The 26663-nt window shown below is 46.4% G+C and overlaps 1 protein-coding gene across 1 annotated transcript in view; it reads left to right on the top strand.

The window, feature by feature from the left end:
• TIAM2 (TIAM Rac1 associated GEF 2) overlaps positions 1–26663 on the top strand; it is a 1049207-nt gene that overhangs the window by 853522 nt on the left and 169022 nt on the right. Inside the window, exon 18 of the mRNA XM_063917712.1 lies at positions 23994–24173. Within this exon, the coding sequence (XP_063773782.1) occupies positions 23994–24173 (180 nt within the window). The remainder of the gene's footprint in view (positions 1–23993; positions 24174–26663) is intronic.

Below are 26663 nucleotides of genomic sequence, written 5' to 3'. Positions count from 1 at the left end.
AACATTTGCAGGAAAACTAAGCGCTGGGCTGGTGCCCAGCATCCTCTACGGACTACGAGAAAATGATTTACCGGTAAGTAACCAAAATCCTATTTTCAATTACGTCCTAGAGGATGCTGTGGTCCGCATTAGTACCATGGGGATGTGCCAAAGCTCCCAGAACGAAAGGGAGAGCGCGGAGGCTCCTGCAGAACTGATTGACTGAACTTCAGGTCATCAGAGGCCAAAGTATCGAACTTGTAAAACTTTGCAAACGTGTTCGACCCAGACTAAGTTGCAGCTCCGCAAAGTTGCACTGCCGAGACAACCCGGGCAGCCGCCCAGGAAGACCCCACCTTACGAGTAGAGTGGGCCTTAACAGATTTTGGACACGGCAGTCCTGCCTGTAGAATATGTGTGCTGGTTAGTGAACCTGATCCAGTGAGAAATTGTCTGCTTAGAAGCAGGACACCCAATTTTCTTGGGATCATATAGGACAGATAGTCCGACTTTCTGTGACGAGAAGTTCTCTTCACATATATCTTCAGAGCCCTTATGACATCCAAGGACTTTGATGTAAATGAGGAGTCAGTAGCCACTGGCACCACAATAGGTTGGTTGATATGAAACGCCTACACAACCTTCGGAAGAAACTGCTGGCGTGTCCGGAGCTCAGCTCTATCTTCATTGAAGATCAAGTAAGGGCTTTTACAGGATAAAGCCCCCAGCTCGGACACACGTCTAGCAGAAGCTAAGGCCAATAAAGTGACCACCTTCCATATAAGAAATTTGACCTCTACCTCTTGTAGAGGCTCAAACCAATCCGACTGGAGTAACTGCAACACCACGTTAAGGTCCCAAGGTGCCGTAGGCAGTACAAAGGGAGGTTGGATATGCAGAACTCCCTTCAAAAAGGTCTGAACCTCAGGGAGGGCAGACAATTGTTTCTGAAAGAAAATGGATAGGGCTGAAATCTGGACCTTCACAGATCCCAACCTCAGACCCATATCCACTCTTGCTTGCAGGAAGAGGAGGAAACGTCCCAGTTGAAACTCCACCGTAGGAAACTTCTTGGACTCACACCAAGAAACATATTTCTTCCAAATATGATGTTAATGTTTAGACGTTACCCCTTTCCTAGCCTGTATGAGGGTAGGAATGACCTTCTACAGAATGCCCTTCTGAGCAAGAATCAGGTGCTCAAGTTCCATGCCGTCAAACGTAGCTACGGTAAGTCTTGATAGGTGAATGGCCCCTGCTGCAGCAGGTCCTCCCAAAGAGGAAGAGGCCTCAGCTCTTCTTGCAGTAGATTCTGAAGGTCCGCGTACCAAGCCCTTCTTGGCCAGTCTGGGGCAATGAGGATCGCTTGAACCCTTGTTCTCCTTATGAGCTTTAGGATTATTGGGATGAGTGGGAGTGGTGGAAACACGTACACTGACTGCAACACCCACGGAGACACCAGGGCGTCCACTGCCACTGCCTGTGGGTCCCTCGACCTGGAACAATTACGCCGAAGCTTCTTGTTGAGACGAGAGGCCATCATGTCTATTTAGGATAATCCCCAAAGATCTGTTATTTCCATGAACAACTCCGGATGGAGTCCCCACTCTCCTGGATGGAGATCGTGTTTGCTGAGGAAGTCTGCTTCCCAGTTGTCTGCTCCCGGAATGAAGATGGCTGACAGCGCTAACACATGTTTTCTGTCCAGAGGAGTATTCTTGTCACCTCTGACATTGCCGCTCTGCTCTTCGTTCCGCCTGGTCGGTTTATGTTATCCACTGTTGTTACGTTGTCTGACTGCACTTCAAAAGCCCGATTTCTCAGAAGAGGGGACACCTGAAGAAGACCTTTGTAGACAGCTCTTAGTTCCAGGATGTTGATGGGTAGGCCGGCCTCCGGGCTTGACCACCATCCTTGGAAGGTTACTCCTTGACTGACTGCTCCCTAGCCCCGAAGGCTCGCATCTGTGGTTAGAAGGACCCAGTCCTGAATCGCGAACCTGCGTCCTTCCAGAAGGTGAGGCAATTGGAATCACCAGACAAGTGAAATCCTGGCCTTTGGTGACAGACGAATTCTCTGGTCCATGTGGAGGTGAGATCCCGACCACTTGTCTAGGAGAGCCAGTTGGAAGGTCCGAGCGTGGAACCTCCCATATTGGAGAGCCTCATAAGAGGCCACCATCTTTCGCAATAGGTGAATGCATTGATGAACCGACACCCGGGGTGGCTTCAGGACATCCCGGACCATAGCTTGTATCACCAACGCCATTTCCTGCGGAAGAAACACCCTCTGCTCTTCTGAATCCAGGATCATTCCCAGAAATGACAACCTCTGGGTTGGTTCCAAATGTGACTTTGGAAGGTTCAGAATCCAACCGTGACTCTGGAGAAGTCGTGTTGTGAGAACAAGGACTGCAGTAGCTTCTCCTTGGACAATGTCTTTATCAGCAGATCGTCCAGATATGGAATGATGTTCACACCTTGCTTGCGGAGGAGAATCATAATTTCCGCCATCACCTTGGTAAACATCCTTGGTGCTGTGGAGAGGCCAAATGGTAGGGCCTGGAACTGGAAATGACAGTCCAGCAATGCAAAGCGGAGAGAAGCCTGATGCGGCATACAGATCGGAATGTGGAGGTTTGTATCCTTGATATCAAGTGATACCAGGAATTCCCCTTCTTCCAGACCTGATATCACCGCCCTGAGAGACTCCATCTTGAACTTGAACTCCTTTAGAAATGGGTTCAATGACTTTAGGTTCAGAATGGGCCTCACCCTTTGGTCAGCATGTGAGGCGGCACTGGTACAATGACCTGTGTATCTACCAGTTTTTGGACAGTGTCCTGTAGTACAGTGCTGTCCTCCAACAGAGTTGGTAAGCCTGACTTGAAAAAGCGATGAGGAGGGAGACTTTGAAATTGCAGCCTGTATCCCTGAGACACAATATCTATCACCCAGGGATCCAGGCCGGACAATACCCAGACATGACTGAAGTGTCTGAGTCTTTGCTCCCACTGGCCCCACCACCAGGGCGTGCAGTCCACCGTCATGCGGAGGACTTTGGCATATCCGAAGTAGGCTTTTGTTCCTAGGAACCTGCAGCAGGTTTCTTGGACTTAACCCGACCTCCCCTAAAGAAAGTTTTGGACGGTCTGGCCTTTCTTGGCTTGTTAGGCTGAAAGGACTGTGTTGCAGCAGAAGAGAAGGATTTATTCGGAGTAGGTGCTACTGAGGTAAGAAACGGAGACTTACCCGCTGTAGCGGTGGATATCCACGCATCTAGAGCTTCCCCAAGGTGAGCCTGACCTGTATAGGGTAGGGACACCACACTTCTTCTGGATTCCGCGTCGGCCGACCACTGGTGCAGCCACAGTCCCCGACGAGCTGAAACAGACATGGAAAATATTTGTGCAGCCATGGAACCCAGGTCTTTCCTGGATTCTACCATAAAACCTGCAGACTCATGTATTTTGCGTAAATACAAAGTAACGTCATCCCTATCCATTGTATCCAAATCCTCAAGTAAGGTAGCCGACCACTTCACTATTGCGTTTGCAATCCATGCAGTAGCAATAGTGGGACGTAATATGGCCCCGGAAGCAGTGTACATTGATTTAAGCGTATTATCAATTTTCCTAGCTGCTGGCTCCTTTAAGGCGGTAGATCTTGGAACAGATTTTCGGGTTTTCCCATTTTTTCCTATCCTCCTCAGGGAAAGGAAATGCCACCTGTACCCTTTTAGGAACCTGGATTTTTTTTCTCAGGGTTTTCCCATGCTTTTTCAAATATAGCATTCAATTCCTTTGACGCAGGGAAGTTTAGCGAGGCTTTTTTATTTTCAGTGAAAAAAGCCTCCTCAACTTGCTCAGGTGTGGTATCATTAACATTTAACACATCCCTGATAGCATCTATCAACAATTGCACCCCCTTTGCAAGAGATGCGGACGCCCGCAACACATCCCCATCACCATCTGTAGTGTCAGAATCGGTATCTGTGTCGTCTTGTGTGACATGCACAAGCGCACGTTTGTGGGGGTATATAGCGGGGCATCCTGAGGTACCAGAACCAGGCCATACTGCCATAGAGCTCTGTAATACCTGGGTTGCAGATTCATTACTTGCAACCCTGTCAGAAATCTGAGAAATCCAAGATTTGATAGAGGAAAACCACTCTGGTTCCCCTGCTGGTATCTGTGCTAAACCAGTGCTATCCTGATTACATTGAATGGTATCATCCTGGGAGGATAAATCATCTGCAGCATATGACACAGTGTCCCTGGACATAGCTAAAGGAGACCACCAAACACTCCACACACTCACAGGTGGGGCAGACAGAGTTTCCCTCCGAAGAATGGAAAGAGAGACACAGAGATTGGAGCCAACCCACACACAGTGCTTACAGTAAAGGGAGACCCCTTGTTAGCGCTGACTGTGTCCCTTAATAGGAGACACAGTCGTTTTACAGCCTCCCCTCCCTTTTACAAGACCCTGGTACCGTGTACTGATAGCTGGAGTGCTGTAGAGGGACCTGTTCTTCCACCCAGCGCTGTGCAGGCAGGAAAATAGCGCTGGAACGCTGCTGGGTCCGCTCTGAGGAGAAGCTCTGCCCCCTTAATGGCGCTGTCTTCCCGCTCTTCAAGAATTATACTGGCCTGAGGTAAAATGTGCTGGCTGAGATCCGCGGACCCCAACAGACTTGTGGACCAGTGTGGGGGTAAGCGCTGGCCCAGGGCGCCCCTCACAGTGCTGCACTATGTGCCTCTGAACCTTCACAGGAGCGCAGTTAATACTGCGCACCCTCCCCATTGCCGTCATCTTCACACCGGCCCCCCCGCTTGCTAGGGGGGGTCGGTGTCTCACTCACCACTCTTCAGCTCTGTAAGGGGTTGGCGGCATACTGCTGGGGTGAGCGGTCCCCTGTGGCGGAGACTGATCCGACCCCTCTGCAGCTCAGTGTCAAGTCAGCGGAGACAGTGGCTCAGACCCCGCAGGGCGGACACTGCTCCCCCCCTTAGTCCCACGCTGCAGGCAGGCTGTTGCCAACAGCCTCCTGTAAAAAAATAAACTCTAAAAACAACTTTAACTAGAAAAGCTCTGTAAAGCTCCCCTAGCTGTGACCTGCTCCTCCGAGCACATTTTCTAAAACCGAGTCTGGTAGGAGGGGCATAGAGGGAGGAGCCAGCCCACACACTAAACTCTTAAAGTGCCAATGGCTTCTGGTGGACCCGTCTATACCCCCATGTCTACTAATGTGGACCCTAGCATCCTCTAGGACGTAAGAGAAATGTGGGTTTATAGAAGTGGAGATGTTGCCCATAGCAACCAATCAGATTCCAGCTACTATCTTCTAGAAGTTTCTAGATAAATGATAAGCAGAATCTAATTGGTTGCTTTGGGCTACATCTCCACTTCTTTCTATAAACCCGCACTTTAGTAAATTTACCCTTAAGTCTGGTATTTACCGGTTAGTACCTCAAGGTTAAATTCAAGCTTCTGATAAAAAGTGCATATGCCTCCTTGTGTGTACACTTCTTCAGTCAATCAAACATGGAAAATATTATACAACAGAATCACAAACCACAAAGGGTTAATTGTTATTTGTTTTTTTTTCTTTTGCTTTTAGTGCTATACTCCACATTTTATTATAGAGTCAATGTGGTAAATTTACTAAGATGGGAGTTCTATTTAAGATGGAATGTTGCCCATAGCAACCAATCAGATTCTACTTCTCATTTATCTAGCACATTCTAGAAGATAAGACCTGGAATCTGGTAAGGGGGGGGGGGGGGGGGGGGCATCCCATCTTAAATATAACTCCCATCTTAGTAAATTTACCACAATCTTGGTTTTTCCTTTTGGTTATAGTATATTAAAGTTTTTAAAGACTTAAGGGAGGCTGGAGCTCAGTGGCAAACGCAGGATTTCTAGAGGGGGTTTCCAACTGCAATCCATAATCTCCCACTCTGTGGAGCAAGTGCAGGAGTCTGGGGGAGCGGTAGAAGAACCTAGTAACGACCCTGAACATTGGTACTTTTTATACATTGGATACTGTATGCAATAGAGTATTTTTATTTAACGCTATAGATTGTCTATAGTATAGGCTGTATCAAACATATTTAAACAATATAAATAACATAAGTGGTCAGGAAAAGGTTAAACATAATAAAATAAAACAAAATAAACATAATATAACCAGTAGTATACAGAAGTGCACTTTCTAAGCACACATTCTCCCACCTCATGGAAAGGCTTCTGTCTCTTCTCCCTGGCAGCTACCCTCATATTATATACCATTGCTATTGTTATAATTTGAGCTACTTGCCAAGAGGATGGGGGTTTCCAGGCAACCAGAAACCCCCCCCCCCCCCCCCTTCCCTGCGTATGCCTATGGAGCTGGCCATACACTTGCCGCTCATCACACTGCAGACTTAGCAACGCTAATAGGAGACTATTCACATTGTTAAGTAAGTGCATGACATTGACTAGGCAAGCGCAGGACCAGAAATAGAAGTTTTTGTTTTGTGTTTTCCCAAAAGAAAAAGGCTTCTAAAACTTTGCAGGAACAGTGTGTTACCACAACCGTTGTTCCTTCGAAGTTTCATGTGCAATAGCTAGGGAAAAAAAGTGTGGGCTCATCCTGGGCAGCTGCCAGGGGGGTCTCGGCATTACAGCTTTGCCGAGCAGCTACTTGGCCGGGTTCAAACACTTTTGCAAAGTTTTACAAGATTGATACCCTGGCTGAGGAGGACCTCTTGTTTGGTCAGTCGGTGCTGCAGAGTCATCCGCACTCTCCCGCCCGTTCTTGAGCTTTTGTATAAACCCCATGGTTCTTGAAGTGTCCCCAGCATCCTCTAGGACGTAGGAGAAAATAGGATTTTAATACCTACCGGTAAATCCTTTTCTCTTAGTCCATAGAGGATGCTGGGCGCCCATCCCAGTGTGTACTGTATCTGCAGATATTTGTTATGGTTACACACGTGTTGTGTTGCGTTTATAGTCAGCCTGTTGCTGTCGTTATTCATGCCGTTGCATCTGTTGGATTAAATGCCATGTTGTATGGCATGCTTGAGGTGTGAGCTGGTATGTATCTCACCTTAGTTTAAATCAAAATAAATCCTTTTTCCTCGAAATGTCTGTCTCCCTGGGCACAGTTCCTATAACTGGATTCTGGAGGAGAGGCATAGAGGGAGGAGCCAGTTCACACCCCATTTTAAAGTCTTAAAGTGCCCATGTCTCCTGCGGATCCCGTCTATACCCCATGGTTCTTGAAGTGTCCCCAGCATCCTCTAGGACGTAGGAGAAAGGAGCCCTGTTTGCATCAGTACAGTCATACATGTGCTGGAGATATGTATTTATCTAGCCTTTGTAGAATATCCTTAAGGCCAGTACTGACGGGAGAGATGTGTGCTGACCACTCAGCACACATCTCTCCCCCCACTCAGCACAGCGCAATGTGTGCTGAGCGAGGGGGGGATGGTGACGAGGGGCCACTCACTTCACACAGCGCTGAAGTGAGTGACCCGCTAGATTGCATGCTCATCTAGCACCGGCATACACGCGACAGATCCGTGCTTAAAATCTAAGCAATCTTATCAGATTGCTTTGATTTTAAACACGGATCTCTACGTGTGTACCCCCCTTTACAGTACACGATGGGAGAGATGTACTAAGCCTTGAAAAGTGATCAATTTCATAGTGATAAAGTACCAACCAACCAGCTCTTAACTGTCATTTTTCAAACCCAGCCTGTAATATGGCAGTTAGGAGCTGATTGGCTTCTAATTTATCACAGTGAAATGTATCACTTTTCAAGGCTAAGTACATCTCCATTGTCTCTGCATGCTAGTATTTTGTGTTAAATCTTCTGACTAAACAGTGTTCTCCTTTTCCTGTGCGTGCAGATACAACGGTACAATGAAGTAAAGTCAAAACATGTGATAACCTTGACATTAGTGGACTGGCATATTTATTTGACGGTTAGCGAAAGCTTTTAGTGTATTAGTTTATGTTCAAAAGTGTGCCTAACCAATGGGCTGATTGCGGCTTATTTCATCCTTCATACAAATCGTCAATGAATATTTACATTAGTGCAGGATTGCCAACCAGCCTGGGGCCCTGGGCAACGCATCTCACCTAATCTTTCTGCCTGGCTGCCTCTCCCAGGCAACAGTGATGGGCTATCTGTTGGATTCTCTTTCTGCAGGACTGTGAAGTATAACTAAGTTTTATTTTTTTGCATTTATAGTTTTTACAGTAACAAAATAAAACTTAACGGTCTACTCAACATAATTATCTAATCTGCATACAGTATTTGTTAAGAAAATTATATTAATCAGTCTTCAATAGCTATTATTTATTAAACTCTACCTGTGAGGAAATGAGGTCTGTGACAATTAATATAGCTATGCCTCATTTCCTGTGTCAAATATGTACTTTTTATACCCATATCCATATTCATCCCATTTGTCTGTTTGTTCATTCTCCATAACATGTCTATTGCTGCTCACCCAATACTGTGTATAAATCAACCTTAATATTGTTAATATATGCAATTGTGTTTTATATGTTACCCTTTAGATAATGTGTTTATGTTAGACCTAGTTTCCTATTGTTTTCATACACCACAGTGGACATTCAAAGGTTGAGTCATATAAGGTGCCATTGTCCCTTTTTGTGTACTCCCAATTGTCCAAAATTGAGCTGAACAGCCAGGGTGGCTCTATGGATGATGTAATCACCTTGTTTAGAAGGTATATTTTATTCCAATGCTGTAAGATCCTAAGACATAGAGGTCACACACACCCCTGCAATATGAAGCTTCTGGAGGTATAAGTAGAGCGACCCAGAGGGCTGAAGAGAGATTCTTTTTCCCTAGGCTAAGAAGTAATATTCTGCCAGGGATCTGTTGTGGAATCCATTATATTGGATTTATCTGGTACTCTGTGTTGCTGGAAGAGATTCTATGCTCCTTGAATAAGAAGTGATGTTCTGTCAGGAGTTTGTGGTGGGAATTGTCATGTGGAATTGGATTACAGAAGTGTGCTGAGTTGTTTATAACCCATTCTGTTCAATAAACCACTGTTGGTATTTCATCTACCACCGTGCCTGAGTGATTTGGAACCTGGTATCTTCACACTACCATTAAAAAATCTTATCATTTTGGGGATATTTAAAAAAATATATATATATATATTAGGCAGTTAAATCACTTTTCTCTTACGTCCCAGAGGATGCTGGGGTCCATATTAGTACCATGGGGTATAGACGGGTCCACCAGGAGCCATTGGCACTTTAAGAGTTTAATAGTGTGGGCTGGCTACTCCCTCTGTGCTCCTCCTACCAGACTCAGTTTAGAAAATGTGCCCGAAGGAGCCGGTCATAACTAGGGGAACTAGAGCTTCTTTAGAAAAGTTATATTTAGAGTTTGTTTTATTTAGAGGAGGCTGCTGGCAACAGCCTGCCTGCATCGAGGGACTGAGGGGGGGCAGTGTCCGCCCTGTGGGGTCTTGAGCCACTGACTCCGCTGACTGGACATTGAGCTCCAGAGGGGACAGATTGCGCCCAGCCACTTGGGAATGCTCACCCCGGCATCCAGCCGCCACCCCCTCACAGAGCTGAAGTGTGGTGAGTTAGTCACTGTCCTCCCTTACAAGCGGGAAGTCAGTGTGAAGAGGGCGGCTTAAGGATGGAGGCACAGTTTTAACCGCGCTCCAGGAAGGCTAAGCGGTACTGCGGTGTGGCGCTGTGAGGGGCGCCCTGGGCCAGCACAAAACCCTACACTGACCACATCAAGCCTGTCAGGGTCCACAGATCTCAGCCAGCAAAAAATTCCTCAGGCCAGTATAATCTTCAAGAGCAGGAAGACAGCGCCATTGAAGGGGCAGAGCTTCTCCTCAGAGCGGACCCAGCAGCGTTCATCGCCATTTTCCCTGCCTGCAATCACTGCCAGTGGATGTCCATGTCCCTCCAGAGCAACTCCAGCTATCTGTATGGTACCAGGGGGTTGTAAAAGGGAGGGGAGGCTGTATACAGGCTGTGTCTCCTATTAAGGAACTCAGTCAGCGCGGGTTAGGGTCTCCCTATACCTCTAAAAGCGCTGTGTGTGGGTTGGCTCCAATCTCTGTGTCTCTCTGCCATTCTTGGGGGGAAACTCTGTCTACCCAATACCCTGTGTGTTTGTGGGGTGTTTGGTGTGTGTGTGACAACATGTCTAGGGACACTGTTTCATATGCTGTAGAGGATTTATCTTCTCAGGAAGACTCCATACCATGTATTCAGGATTGCACTGTTGTAGTGCAGATCCCAGCTAGAGAGCCAGAATTGTTAGTCTCTCTGAGGGGGACTATTTCTCAGATTTATGATAGGGTTGCTAGGATTGAGCATGCCACTCAGGTCTTACAATCCTCTATGGTTGTATGGTCTGATACTGCTTCCTCGGGGTCCCCTGCGGTACATTCTCACAAAAGTGCACTTGCTAAGATTATGCAGGATGACATGGACACCGATTCTGACACTGCAGAGGGTGACGGGGATGTGTCGAGGGGTACGGCATCACTTGCTAAGGGGGTGCAGTTGATAATTGAAGCTGTACGGGATGTGTTACACATTACTGACACAGCTCCTGAGCAGGTGGAGGAGGCCTTTTTCACTGACAGTAAAAAGCCCCCCCTCACCTTCCCGGCATCCAAAGAATTGAATGCTATCTTTGAAAAAGCCTGGGAAAATCCGGAAAAGAAATTCCAGATCCCAAAGAGGGTCTTAGTTGCTTTTCCCTTCCCTGGATCTACCGCGTTGAAAGAACCGGCAGATCGCAAGGTGGATGCTATGCTAAAATCCATTTACACGGCTTCAGTGGCTATACTGCGGCCTACTATAGCTTGTGCTTGGATTGCAAAAGCTATTGCCAGGTGGTCAAAAACTCTGCAGGAGGAATTGACTACGATGGATAAAGGTGACGTTGATTTATTTTTACGCCATGTTCAGGATTCTGCAGGATTCCTGGTAGAGTCCATGAAGGACCTGGATTCCATGGCTGCGGGGATCTCCTCCATGTCCGTCTCGGCTCGCAGAGGTCTCTGGCTGCGCCAATGGTCTGCGGACGCGGAATCCAAAAAAAGTGTGGAGGGTCTTCCTTATACAGGTCAGGCTCTCTTTGGGGAAGCGCTTGATGCGTGGCTACAGCGGGTAAGTCTCCTTTTCTCCCCTCAGCTGCACCAGCTACGAAGAAGCCTTTTACACCAGCCACGTCACAGTCCTTTCGGCCCTCGAGGCCTAGAAAGAACAAACATTTGAACGCCCTATTCAGAGGTGGTCGTGCTAAAGGAAAGAAGTCTGCTCCTGCTGACTCCCAGAACCTCGCTTCTGATACTCCTAAGTCCTCCGCATGACGGTGGACAGCTGGGCCTGGAGGAAGGTCAGGTGGGGGCAAGACTCCGGCATTTCAGCCACGTCTGGGTGTCGTCGAGTCTGGACCCCCGGGTACTGGATATATTGTCCAGAGGGTACAGGCTGGAGTTTCAAGATCTCCCACCTCACCACTTCTTCAAGTCAGGCTTACCAGCTCTGCTGGCAGCAGGAACATTTCTTCTGGAAACTATTTAAAAGTTGGTGGTGTCCAGGGTCATTGTTCCAGTTCCACTTCATTAGTGGAACAAAGGTTACTATTCGAACCTTTTCGTGGTACCGAAGCCGGATGGTTCGGTATGGCCAATTCTGAACTTAAAATCTTTGAACCCCTACCTCAGGGAGTTCAAATTCAAAATGGAGTCTCTGAGAGCTGTCATCTCAGGTCTGACGGAAGGAGAGTTCCTGGTGTCCTTGGACATCAAGGATGCGTACCTCCACATTCCCATCTGGTCTCCACATCAGGCATATCTCAGGTTTGCACTGTTGGACGATCACTGTCAGTTTCAGGCGCGGCTGTTTGGCCTCTCCACAGCACCGAGGGTCTTCACCAAGGTGATGGTGGAGATGATGGTTCTCCTGCGCAAGCAGGGGGTGAACTTATTTCTGTATCTAGACGATCTCCTGATCAAGGTGTCATCCAGGGAGAAGTTGTTGCGATCCATTGCTCTCACGACACATGTGCTCAAAGAGCACGGTTGGATCCTGAACCTTCCGAAGTCTCATCTGGAGCTGACAAGGAGGCTGTCTTTCCTGGGAATGATCCTAGACATGGAAGTGCAGAGGGTGTTTCTGCTGGTGGAGAGAGCATTGATGATCCAATTAATGGTCCGGGATGTCTTAAAGCCTACCCGGGTCTCGGTTCATCAGTGCCTCCGCCTTCTGGGGATGATGGTTGCCTCCTACGAGGCTCTACAGTATGGAAGGTTTCATGCTCGATCCTTTCAGCTGGATCTCTTGGACCAGTGGTCGGGATCTCACCTACACATGCACCAGAGGATCCATCTGTCTCCTAAAGCCAGGATCTCGCTCCTCTGGTGGATACAACTGCCTCACCTTCTGGAAGGCCGAAGATTCGGAGTTCAGGACTGGATCCTTCTAACAACGGATGCAAGTCTAAGAGGTTGGGGAGCAGTCGCTCAGGGGGAAAGCTTCCAAGGAAGGTGGTCGGATCAAGAATCCCTTCTCCCGATAAACATTCTGGAGCTAAGAGCCGTGTACAACGGCCTTCTGCAAGCAGCACACCTTCTACAGGATCGGGCTGTTCAGGTGCAGTCGGACAACGTGACTACAGTGGCCTACATAAAACGACAAGGTGGTACGAAGAGCAGAGCTGCAATGTCAGAGGTGTCAAAAATCCTCCTCTGGGCAGAAAGGCACACGGTGGCGATGTCGGCAATCTTCATTCCAGGTGTAGACAACTGGGAAGCAGACTTCCTGAGCAGAGCCTCCATCCGGAGGTGTTAGAGGAGGTAACTAGTTGGTGGGAGGTTACTCACATAGACATGATGGCCTCCCACTTCAACAAGAAGCTACGGAGGTACTGTTCCAGGTCGAGAGACCCGCAGGCAGTGGCGGTGGACGCACTGGTAACACTGTGTGTGTACACGTCAGTGTATGTGTTCCCTCCACTTCCTCTGATACCAAAAGTTCTTCAACTCGTAAGAAGAACAAAGGTTCTGGCAATCCTCATTGCTCCGGATTGGCCAAGGAGGGCTTGGTACGCGGATCTACTGGATCTTCTGTTAGATGATCCAAGGCCCTTACCTTTTTGGGAGGATCTGCTACTGCAGGGGCCGTTCGCTTATCAAGAATTACCACGGCTACGGTTGACGGCATGGCGGTTGAACACCAGATCTTAGCTCGGAAAGGTATTCCTACCCTGATACAGGCTAGGAAGGGAGTCTAAACATTACCATTGGATTTGGAAAAATGTGTTTCTTGGTGTGAATCCAAGAAATGTCCTGCTGTGGAGTTTCAAGTTGGACATTTTCTCTATTTCCTGCAAGCAGGTGTGGATGTGGGCCTGAGATTGGGCTCCATCAAGGTCCAAATCTCTGCTTTGTCCATCTTCTTCCAAAAACAATTGGCTGTCCTCCTGAGGTTCAGACCTTTTTGAAAGGGGTTCTGCACATCCAGCATCCCTTTGTGGCGCTAACGGCACCCTGGGATCTGGACGTGGTGCTGCAGTTCCTGCAATCTGCTTGGTTTGAGCCTCTGATGGAGGCTAACATCAAGTTTCTCATGTGGAAGGCGGTCACTTTGTTGGCCTTAGCTTCTGCTCGACGCATGTCGGAATTGGTGGCTTTATCTTGTAAGAGTTCCTATCTGATCTTCCATGAAGATAGGGCGGAACTTAGGACTCGTCCACAGTTCCTGCCTAAGGTTGTATTGGCTTTCCATATCAACCAACCTATTGTGGTGCCAGTGGCTACTGACTCCTCAATTGCTTCAAAGGCCTTGGATGTTGTGAGGGCTTTGAAGATTTATGTGAAGAGGACAGCTCGTCATCGAAAGACTGACTCCTTGTTTGTCCTCTATGAGCCCAAGAAAATTTGGTGTCCTGTTTCTAAGCAGTCGATTTCACGCTGGATCAGGTTCACTATCCAGCATGCTTATTCCACGGCAGGATTGCCGTGTCCGAGATCTGTAAAGGTCCACTCTACTCGTAAAGTGGGCTCTTCCTGGGTGGCTACCCCGGGTGTCTCTGCGGTACAACTTTGCTGAGCAGCTACTTGGACTGGATCGAACACGTTTGTCAAGTTTTACAAGTTCGATACTTTGGCCTTTGATGACCTCAAGTTTGGTCAAGCAGTCTTGCAGAAGCCTTCGCGCTCTCCCTCCTGTACAGGGAGCTTTGGTACATCCCCATGGTACTAATATGGACCCCAGCATCCTCTAGGACACAGGTTCTCAAACTCGGTCCTCAGGACCCTACACAGTGCATGTTTTGCAGGTCTCCTCAGAATCACAAGTGAAATAATTAGCTCCACCTGTGGACCTTTTAAAATGTGTCAGTGAGTAATTAATACACCTGTGCACGTGCTGGGTTACCTGCAAAACATGCACTGTGTGGGGTCTTGAGGACCGAGTTTGAGAACCTATGCTCTAGGACATAAAAGAAAATAGGATTTTAATTACCTACCGGTAAATCCTTTTCTCGTAGAGGAGGCTGGGCGCCCGCCCAGTGCTGCATTTTCCTGCTTTGGTTTTATAGTTCAGTACTGCTTGGTTCCTAGGTAAGTTCTGCGTTATTACTGTTTCAGCTGTTGCTGAGTTTTTCAGGCATGTTAGCCGGATTTGCCTGTTGTGTGAGCTGGTATGAATCTCGCCACTATCTGTGTAACTCCTTCTTTCAAAGTATGTTGTCTCCTCGGGCACAGTTTCTAGACTGAGTCTGGTAGGAGGAGCATAGAGGGAGGAGTCAGCCCACACTATTAAACTCTTAAAGTGCCAATGGCTCCTCGTGGACCCGTCTATACCCCATGGTACTAATATGGACTCCAGCATCCTCTACGGACTACGAGAAAAGGATTTACCGGTAGGTAATTAAAATCCTATTTTCCACAGGCTTTTTATAGTCTCATATATGCTCAAATTTCTTTTTTAAAGGTATTCTAAATAGAAATGTAATAATTTGAATGGCAAAATAATGTCTCTCCCTCTCTCTCTCTCATATATATATATATATATATATTAGAGATGAGCGGGTTCGGTTTCTCTGAATCCGAACCCGCACGAACTTCATGTTTTTTTTCACGGGTCCGAGCGACTCGGATCTTCCCGCCTTGCTCGGTTAACCCGAGCGCGCCCGAACGTCATCATGACGCTGTCGGATTCTCGCGAGACTCGGATTCTATATAAGGAGCCGCGCGTCGCCGCCATTTTCACATGTGCATTGAGATTGATAGGGAGAGGACGTGGCTGGCGTCCTCTCCATTTAGATAAGGAGAGAGAGAGAGAGATTGACCTGAGGCTGATACTGTAGAAGAGAGTGCAGAGTTTAGTGACTGACCACAGTGACCACCAGCAGTGCAGTTGTTTTATTTAATATATCCGTTCTCTGCCTGAAAAAAACGGTACACACAGTGACTCAGTCACATACCATATCTGTGTGCACTGCTCAGCCCAGTGTGCTGCATGCCTGCATCATCTATGTATATATTATATATCTGACTGTGCTCAGCTCACACAGCTTATAATTGTGGGGGAGACTGGGGAGCACTGCAGTGCCAGTTATAGGTTATAGCAGGAGCCAGGAGTACAAGACAGTCACATACCATATCTGTGTGCACTGCTCAGCCCAGTGTGCTGCATCATCTATGTATATATTATATATCTGACTGTGCTCAGCTCACACAGCTTATAATTGTGGGGGAGACTGGGGAGCACTGCAGTGCCAGTTATAGGTTATAGCAGGAGCCAGGAGTACATATTATATTAAAATTAAACAGTGCACACTTTTGCTGCAGGAGTGCCACTGCCAGTGTGACTGACCAGTGACCTGACCACACTGACCACCAGTATAGTTAGTAGTATACTATATTGTGATTGCCTGAAAAAGTTAAACACTCGTCGTGTGACTTCACTTGTGTGGTGTTTTTTTTTTTATTCTATAAAAAACTCATTCTGCTGACAGACAGTGTCCAGCAGGTCCGTCATTATATAATATATATACCTGTCCGGCTGCAGTAGTGATATATATATTTTTTTTATATCATTATTTATCATCCAGTCGCAGCAGACACAGTACGGTAGTTCACGGCTGTAGCTACCTCTGTGTCGGCACTCGGCAGTCCATCCATAATTGTATACCACCTACCCGTGGTTTTTTTTTCTTTCTTCTTTATACATACATACTACTACATCTCTTTATCAACCAGTCTATATTAGCAGCAGACACAGTACAGTACGGTAGTTCACGGCTGTGGCTACCTCTGTGTCGGCACTCGGCAGTCCGTCCATAATTGTATACCACCTAACCGTGGTTTTTTTTTCTTTCTTCTTTATACATACATACTACGACATCTCTTTATCAACCAGTCTATATTAGCAGCAGACACAGTACAGTACGGTAGTTCACGGCTGTGGCTACCTCTGTGTCGGCACTCGGCAGTCCGTCCATAATTGTATACCACCTAACCGTGTTTTTTTTTTCTTTCTTCTTCATACATACATACTACGACATCTCTTTATCAACCAGTCTATATTAGCAGCAGACACAGTACGGTAGTTCACGGCTGTGGCTACCTCTGTGTCGGCACTCGGCAGTCCGTCCATAATTGTATACCACCTAACCGTGGTTTTTTTTTCTTTCTTCTTTATACATACATACTACGACATCTCTTTATCAACCAGTCTATATTAGCAGCAGACACAGTACAGTACGGTAGTTCACGGCTGTGGCTACCTCTGTGTCGGCACTCGGCAGTCCGTCCATAATTGTATACCACCTAACCGTGGTTTTTTTTTCTTTCTTCTTCATACATACATACTACGACATCTCTTTATCAACCAGTCTATATTAGCAGCAGACACAGTACAGTACGGTAGTTCACGGCTGTGGCTACCTCTGTGTCGGCACTCGGCAGTCCGTCCATAATTGTATACCACCTACCCGTGGTTTTTTTTTCTTTCTTCTTTATACATACATACTACTACATCTCTTTATCAACCAGTCTATATTAGCAGCAGACACAGTACAGTACGGTAGTTCACGGCTGTGGCTACCTCTGTGTCGGCACTCGGCAGTCCGTCCATAATTGTATACCACCTACCCGTGGTTTTTTTTTCTTTCTTCTTCATACATACATACTACGACATCTCTTTATCAACCAGTCTATATTAGCAGCAGACACAGTACAGTACGGTAGTTCACGGCTGTGGCTACCTCTGTGTCGGCACTCGGCAGTCCGTCCATAATTGTATACCACCTAACCGTGGTTTTTTTTTCTTCTTCATACATACATACTACGACATCTCTTTATCAACCAGTCTATATTAGCAGCAGACACAGTACGGTAGTTCACGGCTGTAGCTACCTCTGTGTCGGCACTCGGCAGTCCGTCCATAATTGTATACTAGTATCCATCCATCTCCATTGTTTACCTGAGGTGCCTTTTAGTTGTGCCTATTAAAATATGGAGAACAAAAATGTTGAGGTTCCAAAATTAGGGAAAGATCAAGATCCACTTCCACCTCGTGCTGAAGCTGCTGCCACTAGTCATGGCCGAGACGATGAAATGCCAGCAACGTCGTCTGCCAAGGCCGATGCCCAATGTCATAGTACAGAGCATGTCAAATCCAAAACACCAAATATCAGTAAAAAAAGGACTCCAAAACCTAAAATAAAATTGTCGGAGGAGAAGCGTAAACTTGCCAATATGCCATTTACCACACGGAGTGGCAAGGAACGGCTGAGGCCCTGGCCTATGTTCATGGCTAGTGGTTCAGCTTCACATGAGGATGGAGGCACTCAGCCTCTCGCTAGAAAAATGAAAAGACTCAAGCTGGCAAAAGCAGTAGCACCGCAAAGAACTGTGCGTTCTTCGAAATCCCAAATCCACAAGGAGAGTCCAATTGTGTCGGTTGCGATGCCTGACCTTCCCAACACTGGACGTGAAGAGCATGCGCCTTCCACCATTTGCACGCCCCCTGCAAGTGCTGGAAGGAGCACCCGCAGTCCAGTTCCTGATAGTCAGATTGAAGATGTCAGTGTTGAAGTACACCAGGATGAGTAGGATATGGGTGTTGCTGGCGCTGGGGAGGAAATTGACCAGGAGGATTCTGATGGTGAGGTGGTTTGTTTAAGTCAGGCACCCGGGGAGACACCTGTTGTCCGTGGGAGGAATATGGCCGTTGACATGCCTGGTGAAAATACCAAAAAAATCAGCTCTTCGGTGTGGAACTATTTCAACAGAAATGCGGACAACAGGTGTCAAGCCGTGTGTTCCCTTTGTCAAGCTGTAATAAGTAGGGGTAAGGACGTTAACCACCTCGGAACATCCTCCCTTATACGTCACCTGCAGCGCATTCATAATAAGTCAGTGACAAGTTCAAAAACTTTGGGTGACAGCGGAAGCAGTCCACTGACCAGTAAATCCCTTCCTCTTGTAACCAAGCTCACGCAAACCACCCCACCAACTCCCTCAGTGTCAATTTCCTCCTTCCCCAGGAATGCCAATAGTCCTGCAGGCAATGTCACTGGCAATTCTGACGAGTCCTCTCCTGCCTGGGATTCCTCCGATGCATCCTTGCGTGTAACGCCTACTGCTGCTGGCGCTGCTGTTGTTGCTGCTGAGAGTCGATGGTCATCCCAGAGGGGAAGTCGTAAGCCCACTTGTACTACTTCCAGTAAGCAATTGACTGTTCAACAGTCCTTTGCGAGGAAGATGAAATATCACAGCAGTCATCCTGCTGCAAAGCGGATAACTGAGGCCTTGACAACTATGTTGGTGTTAGACGTGCGTCCGGTATCCGCCGTTAGTTCACAGGGAACTAGACAATTTATTGAGGCAGTGTGCCCCCGTTACCAAATACCATCTAGGTTCCACTTCTCTAGGCAGGCGATACCGAGAATGTACACGGACGTCAGAAAAAGACTCACCAGTGTCCTAAAAAATGCAGTTGTACCCAATGTCCACTTAACCACGGACATGTGGACAAGTGGAGCAGGGCAGGGTCAGGACTATATGACTGTGACAGCCCACTGGGTAGATGTATGGACTCCCGCCGCAAGAACAGCAGCGGCGGCACCAGTAGCAGCATCTCGCAAACGCCAACTCTTTCCTAGGCAGGCTACGCTTTGTATCACCGGTTTCCAGAATACGCACACAGCTGCAAACCTCTTACGGCAACTGAGGAAGATCATCGCGGAATGGCTTACCCCAATTGGACTCTCCTGTGGATTTGTGGCATCGGACAACGCCAGCAATATTGTGTGTGCATTAAATATGGGCAAATTCCAGCACCTCCCATGTTTTGCACATACCTTGAATTTGGTGGTGCAGAATTATTTAAAAAACGACAGGGGCGTGCAAGAGATGCTGTCGGTGGCCAGAAAAATTGCGGGACACTTTCGGCGTACAGGCACCACGTACAGAAGACTGGAGCACCACCAAAAACTACTGAACCTGCCCTGCCATCATCTGAAGCAAGAAGTGGTAACGAGGTGGAATTCAACCCTCTATATGCTTCAGAGGTTGGAGGAGCAGCAAAAGGCCATTCAAGCCTATACAATTGAGCACGATATAGGAGGTGGAATGCACCTGTCTCAAGCGCAGTGGAGAATGATTTCAATGTTGTGCAAGGTTCTGATGCCCTTTGAACTTGCCACACGTGAAGTCAGTTCAGACACTGCCAGCCTGAGTCAGGTCATTCCCCTCATCAGGCTTTTGCAGAAGAAGCTGGAGACATTGAAGGAGGAGCTAACACGGAGCGATTCCGCTAGGCATGTGGGACTTGTGGATGGAGCCCTTAATTCGCTTAACAAGGATTCACGGGTGGTCAATCTGTTGAAATCAGAGCACTACATTTTGGCCACCGTGCTCGATCCTAGATTTAAAGCCTACCTTGGATCTCTCTTTCCGGCAGACACAAGTCTGCTGGGGTTGAAAGACCTGCTGGTGAGAAAATTGTCAAGTCAAGCGGAACGCGACCTGTCAACATCTCCTCCTTCACATTCTCCCGCAACTGGGGGTGCGAGGAAAAGGCTCAGAATTCCGAGCCCACCCGCTGGCGGTGATGCAGGGCAGTCTGGAGCGACTGCTGATGCTGACATCTGGTCCGGACTGAAGGACCTGACAACGATTACGGACATGTCGTCTACTGTCACTGCATATGATTCTCTCACCATTGAAAGAATGGTGGAGGATTATATGAGTGACCGCATCCAAGTAGGCACGTCACACAGTCCATACTTATACTGGCAGGAAAAAGAGGCAATTTGGAGGCCATTGCACAAACTGGCTTTATTCTACCTAAGTTGCCCTCCCACAAGTGTGTACTCCGAAAGAGTGTTTAGTGCCGCCGCTCACCTTGTCAGCAATCGGCGTACGAGGTTACATCCAGAAAATGTGGAGAAGATGATGTTCATTAAAATGAATTATAATCAATTCCTCCGCGGAGACATTGACCAGCAGCAATTGCCTCCACAAAGTACACAGGGAGCTGAGATGGTGGATTCCAGTGGGGACGAATTGATAATCTGTGAGGAGGGGGATGTACACGGTGATATATCGGAGGGTGATGATGAGGTGGACATCTTGCCTCTGTAGAGCCAGTTTGTGCAAGGAGAGATTAATTGCTTCTTTTTTGGGGGGGGGTCCAAACCAACCCGTCATATCAGTCACAGTCGTGTGGCAGACCCTGTCACTGAAATGATGGGTTGGTTAAAGTGTGCATGTCCTGTTTTGTTTATACAACATAAGGGTGGGTGGGAGGGCCCAAGGACAATTCCATCTTGCACCTCTTTTTTCTTTTATTTTTCTTTGCGTCATGTGCTGATTGGGGAGGGTTTTTTGGAAGGGACATCCTGCGTGACACTGCAGTGCCACTCCTAAATGGGCCCGGTGTTTGTGTCGGCCACTAGGGTCGCTAATCTTACTCACACAGTCAGCTACCTCATTGCACCTCTTTTTTTCTTTGCGTCATGTGCTGATTGGGGAGGGTTTTTTGGAAGGGACATCCTGCGTGACACTGCAGTGCCACTCCTAAATGGGCCCGGTGTTTGTGTCGGCCACTAGGGTCGCTAATCTTACTCACACAGTCAGCTACCTCATTGCGCCTCTTTTTTTCTTTGCGTCATGTGCTGATTGGGGAGGGTTTTTTGGAAGGGACATCCTGCGTGACACTGCAGTGCCACTCCTAAATGGGCCCGGTGTTTGTGTCGGCCACTAGGGTCGCTAATCTTACTCACACAGTCAGCTACCTCATTGCGCCTCTTTTTTTCTTTGCATCATGTGCTGATTGGGGAGGGTTTTTTGGAAGGGACATCCTGCGTGACACTGCAGTGCCACTCCTAAATGGGCCCGGTGTTTGTGTCGGCCACTAGGGTCGCTTATCTTACTCACACAGTCAGCTACCTCATTGGCCTCTTTTTTTCTTTGCGTCATGTGCTGATTGGGGAGGGTTTTTTGGAAGGGACATCCTGCGTGACACTGCAGTGCCACTCCTAGATGGGCCAGGTGTTTGTGTCGGCCACTAGTGTCGCTTAGCTTAGTCATCCAGCGACCTTGGTGCAAATTTTAGGACTAAAAATAATATTGTGAGGTGTGAGGTATTCAGAATAGACTGAAAATGAGTGGAAATTATGGTTTTTGAGGTTAATAATAATATTGGATCAAAATGACCCCCAAATTCTATGATTTAAGCTGTTTTTTAGTGTTTTTTGAAAAAAACACCCGAATCCAAAACACACCCGAATCCGACAAAAAAAATTCGGTGAGGTTTTGCCAAAACGCGGTCGAACCCAAAACACGGCCGCGGAACCGAACCCAAAACCAAAACACAAAACCCGAAAAATTTCAGGCGCTCATCTCTAATATATATATATATATATGTGAAAAAGACAAAAGAAGGAAGGCGCAATAGTGAGTAAAAATTGAAATTCTTTACTAATAAAAGAGTACAAGCTCACGTACATCAAGGTAAAATAATACCGGCTCCCATCTCCAAGCCCCTGCAGCAATGCTTCCGGATAGCACCTAGCAGTGCTTTCAGACAGGGAGTCCACAGCGGCTCTTTATTCGGCTGTTTAGACCACCGCGGCTCTCAATCGGCTGCTCGTTGTATGCGGCTGTTTGTCCAGCACTAGGCAAAAGCGTCCCGACCGGTTTCGTCACGGTTGACTTCGTCAGGGGGTGTGGCCAAGCAGAGTATCCCTGCAGCATTTATAGCACATCTAATCTACTATATTTTACAATAAAAATGATTTTTATCTTTTCACAATCTCATCATAACAACATTTTTTCACCATGGATCATTACAATCTACAGATATTACTGCAATTTATATTTATAACATTTTTAACATCAGAGGGTAATTCAAAAAACACCCGACAGTAATTAACTCAGTGCTTTCACTGGTAATTAGATCAGCTGTACCTCATCAAGATCTCAACTCATAGATAGGTGTTTTACTTTTAATCTCCACATGAACACATTTTATTTTTACGTCCGTCTGTTTAGTTCATTATCCTCCGATGTCACATTTTTTCTACAACCAATTTAATACAATAAATCCAAATCAATAACCATCATAAAAAGCAATATAAAAAGCAATATAATTGCCCTATTACTGTTAGCAGTAAATTGAGATACTTCCTGGCGGAATGTGTAGAATACATTCTTAAAAATAATTATTTTAAATTCCAGGGGGAATTTTATAACCAAACCTGTGGGTGTGCGATGGGGACCCCGTATGCTCCGAGCCTGGCTAATCTATATCTAGGCCGCTGGGAAGATGAGAATATTTATGTTGAAAATGAATTTACTGAAAAAATAGTAAGCTTTCATAGATACATAGATGACATATTGATAATATGGAGGGGAGATCGACTGTGTTTTGAAAAATGTGTGTCATATATTAATAACAACAACAGTAATCTCAGATTTACTTCAACGTATCAAAAAGAAAAAAAAAGCCGAATAAAGAGCCGCTGTGGACTCCCTGTCTGAAAGCACTGCTAGGTGCTATCCGGAAGCATTGCTGCGGGGGCTTGGAGATAGGAGCCGGTATTATTTTACCTTGATGTACGTGAGCTTGTACTCTTTTATTAGTAAAGAATTTCAATTTTTACTCACTATTGCGCCTTCCTTCTTTTGTCTTTTTCACATGTATCTAGCCGGTGGATCGGCTTTTTAGGAATTGGCAGCAAATACATCTATTAAAAAGGACTGACTATATTATATCTGGAATTGGACAGAGAGAAATATCCTATGCGCAGTTAAATAATTGTATTGTTTGTATATATATATATACATATATAGTCCAGAATGGCCTGGCACTCACACGCCCTTTTGTAGCTGTAATTTGCTCATGGTGCCTTCCCTCCGGGTAACAGCCCAGGGACATACAGGAACAGAACAGAGTTTAGTGAAAAAAGTGCAGCGACTTTATTTGTCAACTAGACATATTAAACGTTCCGGGGTCGCAGCCCCGATTTAGACAGCAACGTTTCGATTTATTATAATCGTCGTCAGGCTGACGACGACGGCAAACCTGGCGACGATTATAATAAATCAAAATGTTGCTGTCTAAATCCAGGTGTCTGCAGCCTGTGATTATTTGTTGAAGTCCTGAGAGTGCTGCCATTTCTCCATTATATATTTTCTCCAAAACTTTTATGCTGCACCATTAAATATTATAAACAGAGTCCCTGGAGTGCCAAGCATCTGTGGAAGGATTTATATTTTTTTATATATATATATATATATATATATATATATATATATATATATATATATATATAATGTCAGGTCACTTATTGACTGATTTTTTAAAATTTTATTTATTCTGTATATGAATTTATTAATTTTTTTGAAGGTCACTGAACCTTGATAAATAATACTACTCTTGGTTGTTTTTTTTTTTTTTTCTATCTTGTTTTCTCAGAGTGCTGACCAAATCACTGCATTGTGTCGTAGTATGCAGGAAGTCAACCAGGAGATGATGGATGGACAAAGCGACAGTTCAGACCCACCACTGAGACCACTAGCTCGACACTTGTCAGATGGAGATAGGCTCCGTAAAGTTATTCAAGAACTCGTTGACACTGAGAAATCATATGTTAAGGTAAAATAATATTTTGGTATATGTTGATATGAAAATACATCTTGAGCACATGCTCTGTAATAGCCAGAAGTAATTTATTGAATCTGAGCTATGGCTATAACTAAGGTATATTTGTATTTGTTTTTGTTATTATATGGATGGCTGTTACTTGGATGCACATTAGATTAGTTTTGTAGTCGATATATTAAATAATCATATTCTCACCAATGTAAACGTAAAATGTAAATATGTGTGTAGGCAATGGGAAATTACAAGTGTACTGTCTGTCTGTCTGTCTGATAATTATCTTGCTTCACAGCTACCAGCTTATCTACTTTATTTCTCCACCTCTTCTCTCCATATTCTTTCTGAATCCATAAATGGCTTAGTGTACTGCTACTGTGCATACCTCCCCCTTGTTCACTGCGTGTGTAACTGGTGCCAATCATGCACATACCGTATATACTCGAGTATAAGTCGACCCGAATATAAGCCGAGGCACCTAATTCTACCACAAAAACCTGGGAAAACTTATTGACTCGAGTATAAGCCTAGGGTGGGAAATGCAGCTCTAGCCGTACACAGCCCTCAGTGCCAGATATGCCCTCATAGTGCCAGATATGCCCCCACAGTGCTGCCAGATATGCCCCCACAGTGCTGCCAGATATGCCCCCACAGTGCTGCCAGTTATGCCCCCACAGTGCTGCCAGATATGCCCCCACAGTGCTGCCAGATATGCCCCCACAGTGCTGCCAGATATGCCCCCACAGTGCTGCCAGATATGCCCCCACAGTGCTGCCAGATATGCCCCCACAGTGCTGCCAGATATGCCCCCACAGTGCTGCCAGATATGCCCCCACAGTGCTGCCAGATATGCCCCCACAGTGCTGCCAGTTATGCCCCCACAGTGCTGCCAGATATGCCCCCACAGTGCTGCCAGATATGCCCCCACAGTGCTGCCAGTTATGCCCCCACAGTGCTGCCAGTTATGCCCCCACAGTGCTGCCAGATATGCCCCCACAGTGCTGCCAGATATGCCCCCACAGTGCTGCCAGATACGTTCCCTCCCCAAGTGCCAGGTATGCCCCACAGTGCTGTTACTTACCCCTCCGTCGATCCCGCGCTGTCTTCTGGAGGGACACGAAGCACACAGCGTGCGCGGCTCTCCTGTGTCCCTCCTGCATCTTCGGCGGCCGCGGCGGGTCTATTATAGGAAGTGCCGGTTCGTGATCAGAGGTCACGAACGGGTATTTCCTGTAATAGAACCGCCGCTGCTGCCGCCGGAGATGCAGGAGGGACACAGGAGCGCCGCGCGCTGTGCGCTCCATGTCCCTCCTTCACACTGCTCTGCCTCTGCCTGCACTGACTCGAGTATAAGCCGAGGTGGCTTTTTCAGCACAAAAAAAAGTGCTGAAAAAGTCGGCTTATACTCGAGTATATACGGTAGTTCTCATCAGTTATGTGTGTATGTGCCACAAACCGTCAGGCTTGGTGAATGCTACATATTTGAAAAACATGTTAGATACATCCGGCAAAGATAGTATACAGGGCTGTCATTTGTACAGTTAAAGTAAAGAATTTCTATGTATAAAAAGGTGAGTGAGAGGCCTAAATACTGTTGTCAGTGGGAGATATGAGCTGGTACACACCTCTGCTTGTTCTTACTGCGCATGTCACGGGCAGAAATTTTAGATTGAAATCACATTTGTGCAGTGGTGTTTCCCCTATGTTATATGTTGTATGTTATTTATTTTTCTCATAAACCCTCAACATACATCACTGAATTATGTTGGTGCGTCATAAATAAAGAATAAGAGTATATCTTAATACTACAAAGTAACAAATACAACATTTCCTTAATGTTTAAGGGGACTACTCATTTAAAAAAAAACAAAAAAAATTAATTGTTGCTTATCACTAAACATCGGTTCGAAGCGATATACTGTATACTCAGTCAGGTGCCATCTTTTTTCTCGTGACGGATTGCACCTGAATGAGGAAGGGGCTGCGGTGCTGGGGGGTAGGATAGTTAGTAGGTTGGAGGAGCTTTTAAACTAGAAGCCTGGGGGGAGGGTTTAGCTAGAAACTATGGGTCATGCAGCGAGTATAGTAGGGATGGCGGTAGTGAGATAAATGGGGGTGGAGAAGGGGGAAGAGAAAGTGCAGCCGGTAAGGGTATTTACATGGGTTCTATTAAGGGTGTTAGGAAAGGTATTGCTAAAGCATTAAATAATAACAATTATGTGTCATCATTACAGACTATAGAAAATGTTGTACGGGACTTACGGGAAAATACTTATGTCAGGACTGTGATTTTAGATGGGAACATTGGGTTGACCAAAGAGAAAAGTAAGGTGGGCAATACTAAGTGTGGTGGGGTTGGAGAGGGAGCGAGAAGGACAGTCTGTATCAGTAACTCTACGGATGCACTAGTTAACCAGGATGGGAAATCTTTAGGAAAACAAACAAATAAAGGAACTGATAAACTAAAATGTATGCTTGCAAACGCAA

The sequence above is a fragment of the Pseudophryne corroboree genome, chromosome 4, assembly GCF_028390025.1.
Source record: "Pseudophryne corroboree isolate aPseCor3 chromosome 4, aPseCor3.hap2, whole genome shotgun sequence".
Taxonomy (NCBI): Eukaryota; Metazoa; Chordata; class Amphibia; order Anura; family Myobatrachidae; genus Pseudophryne; species Pseudophryne corroboree.
Note: the sequence above shows the minus strand (reverse complement) of the source record. Positions and strands in the feature narration are given on the sequence as shown.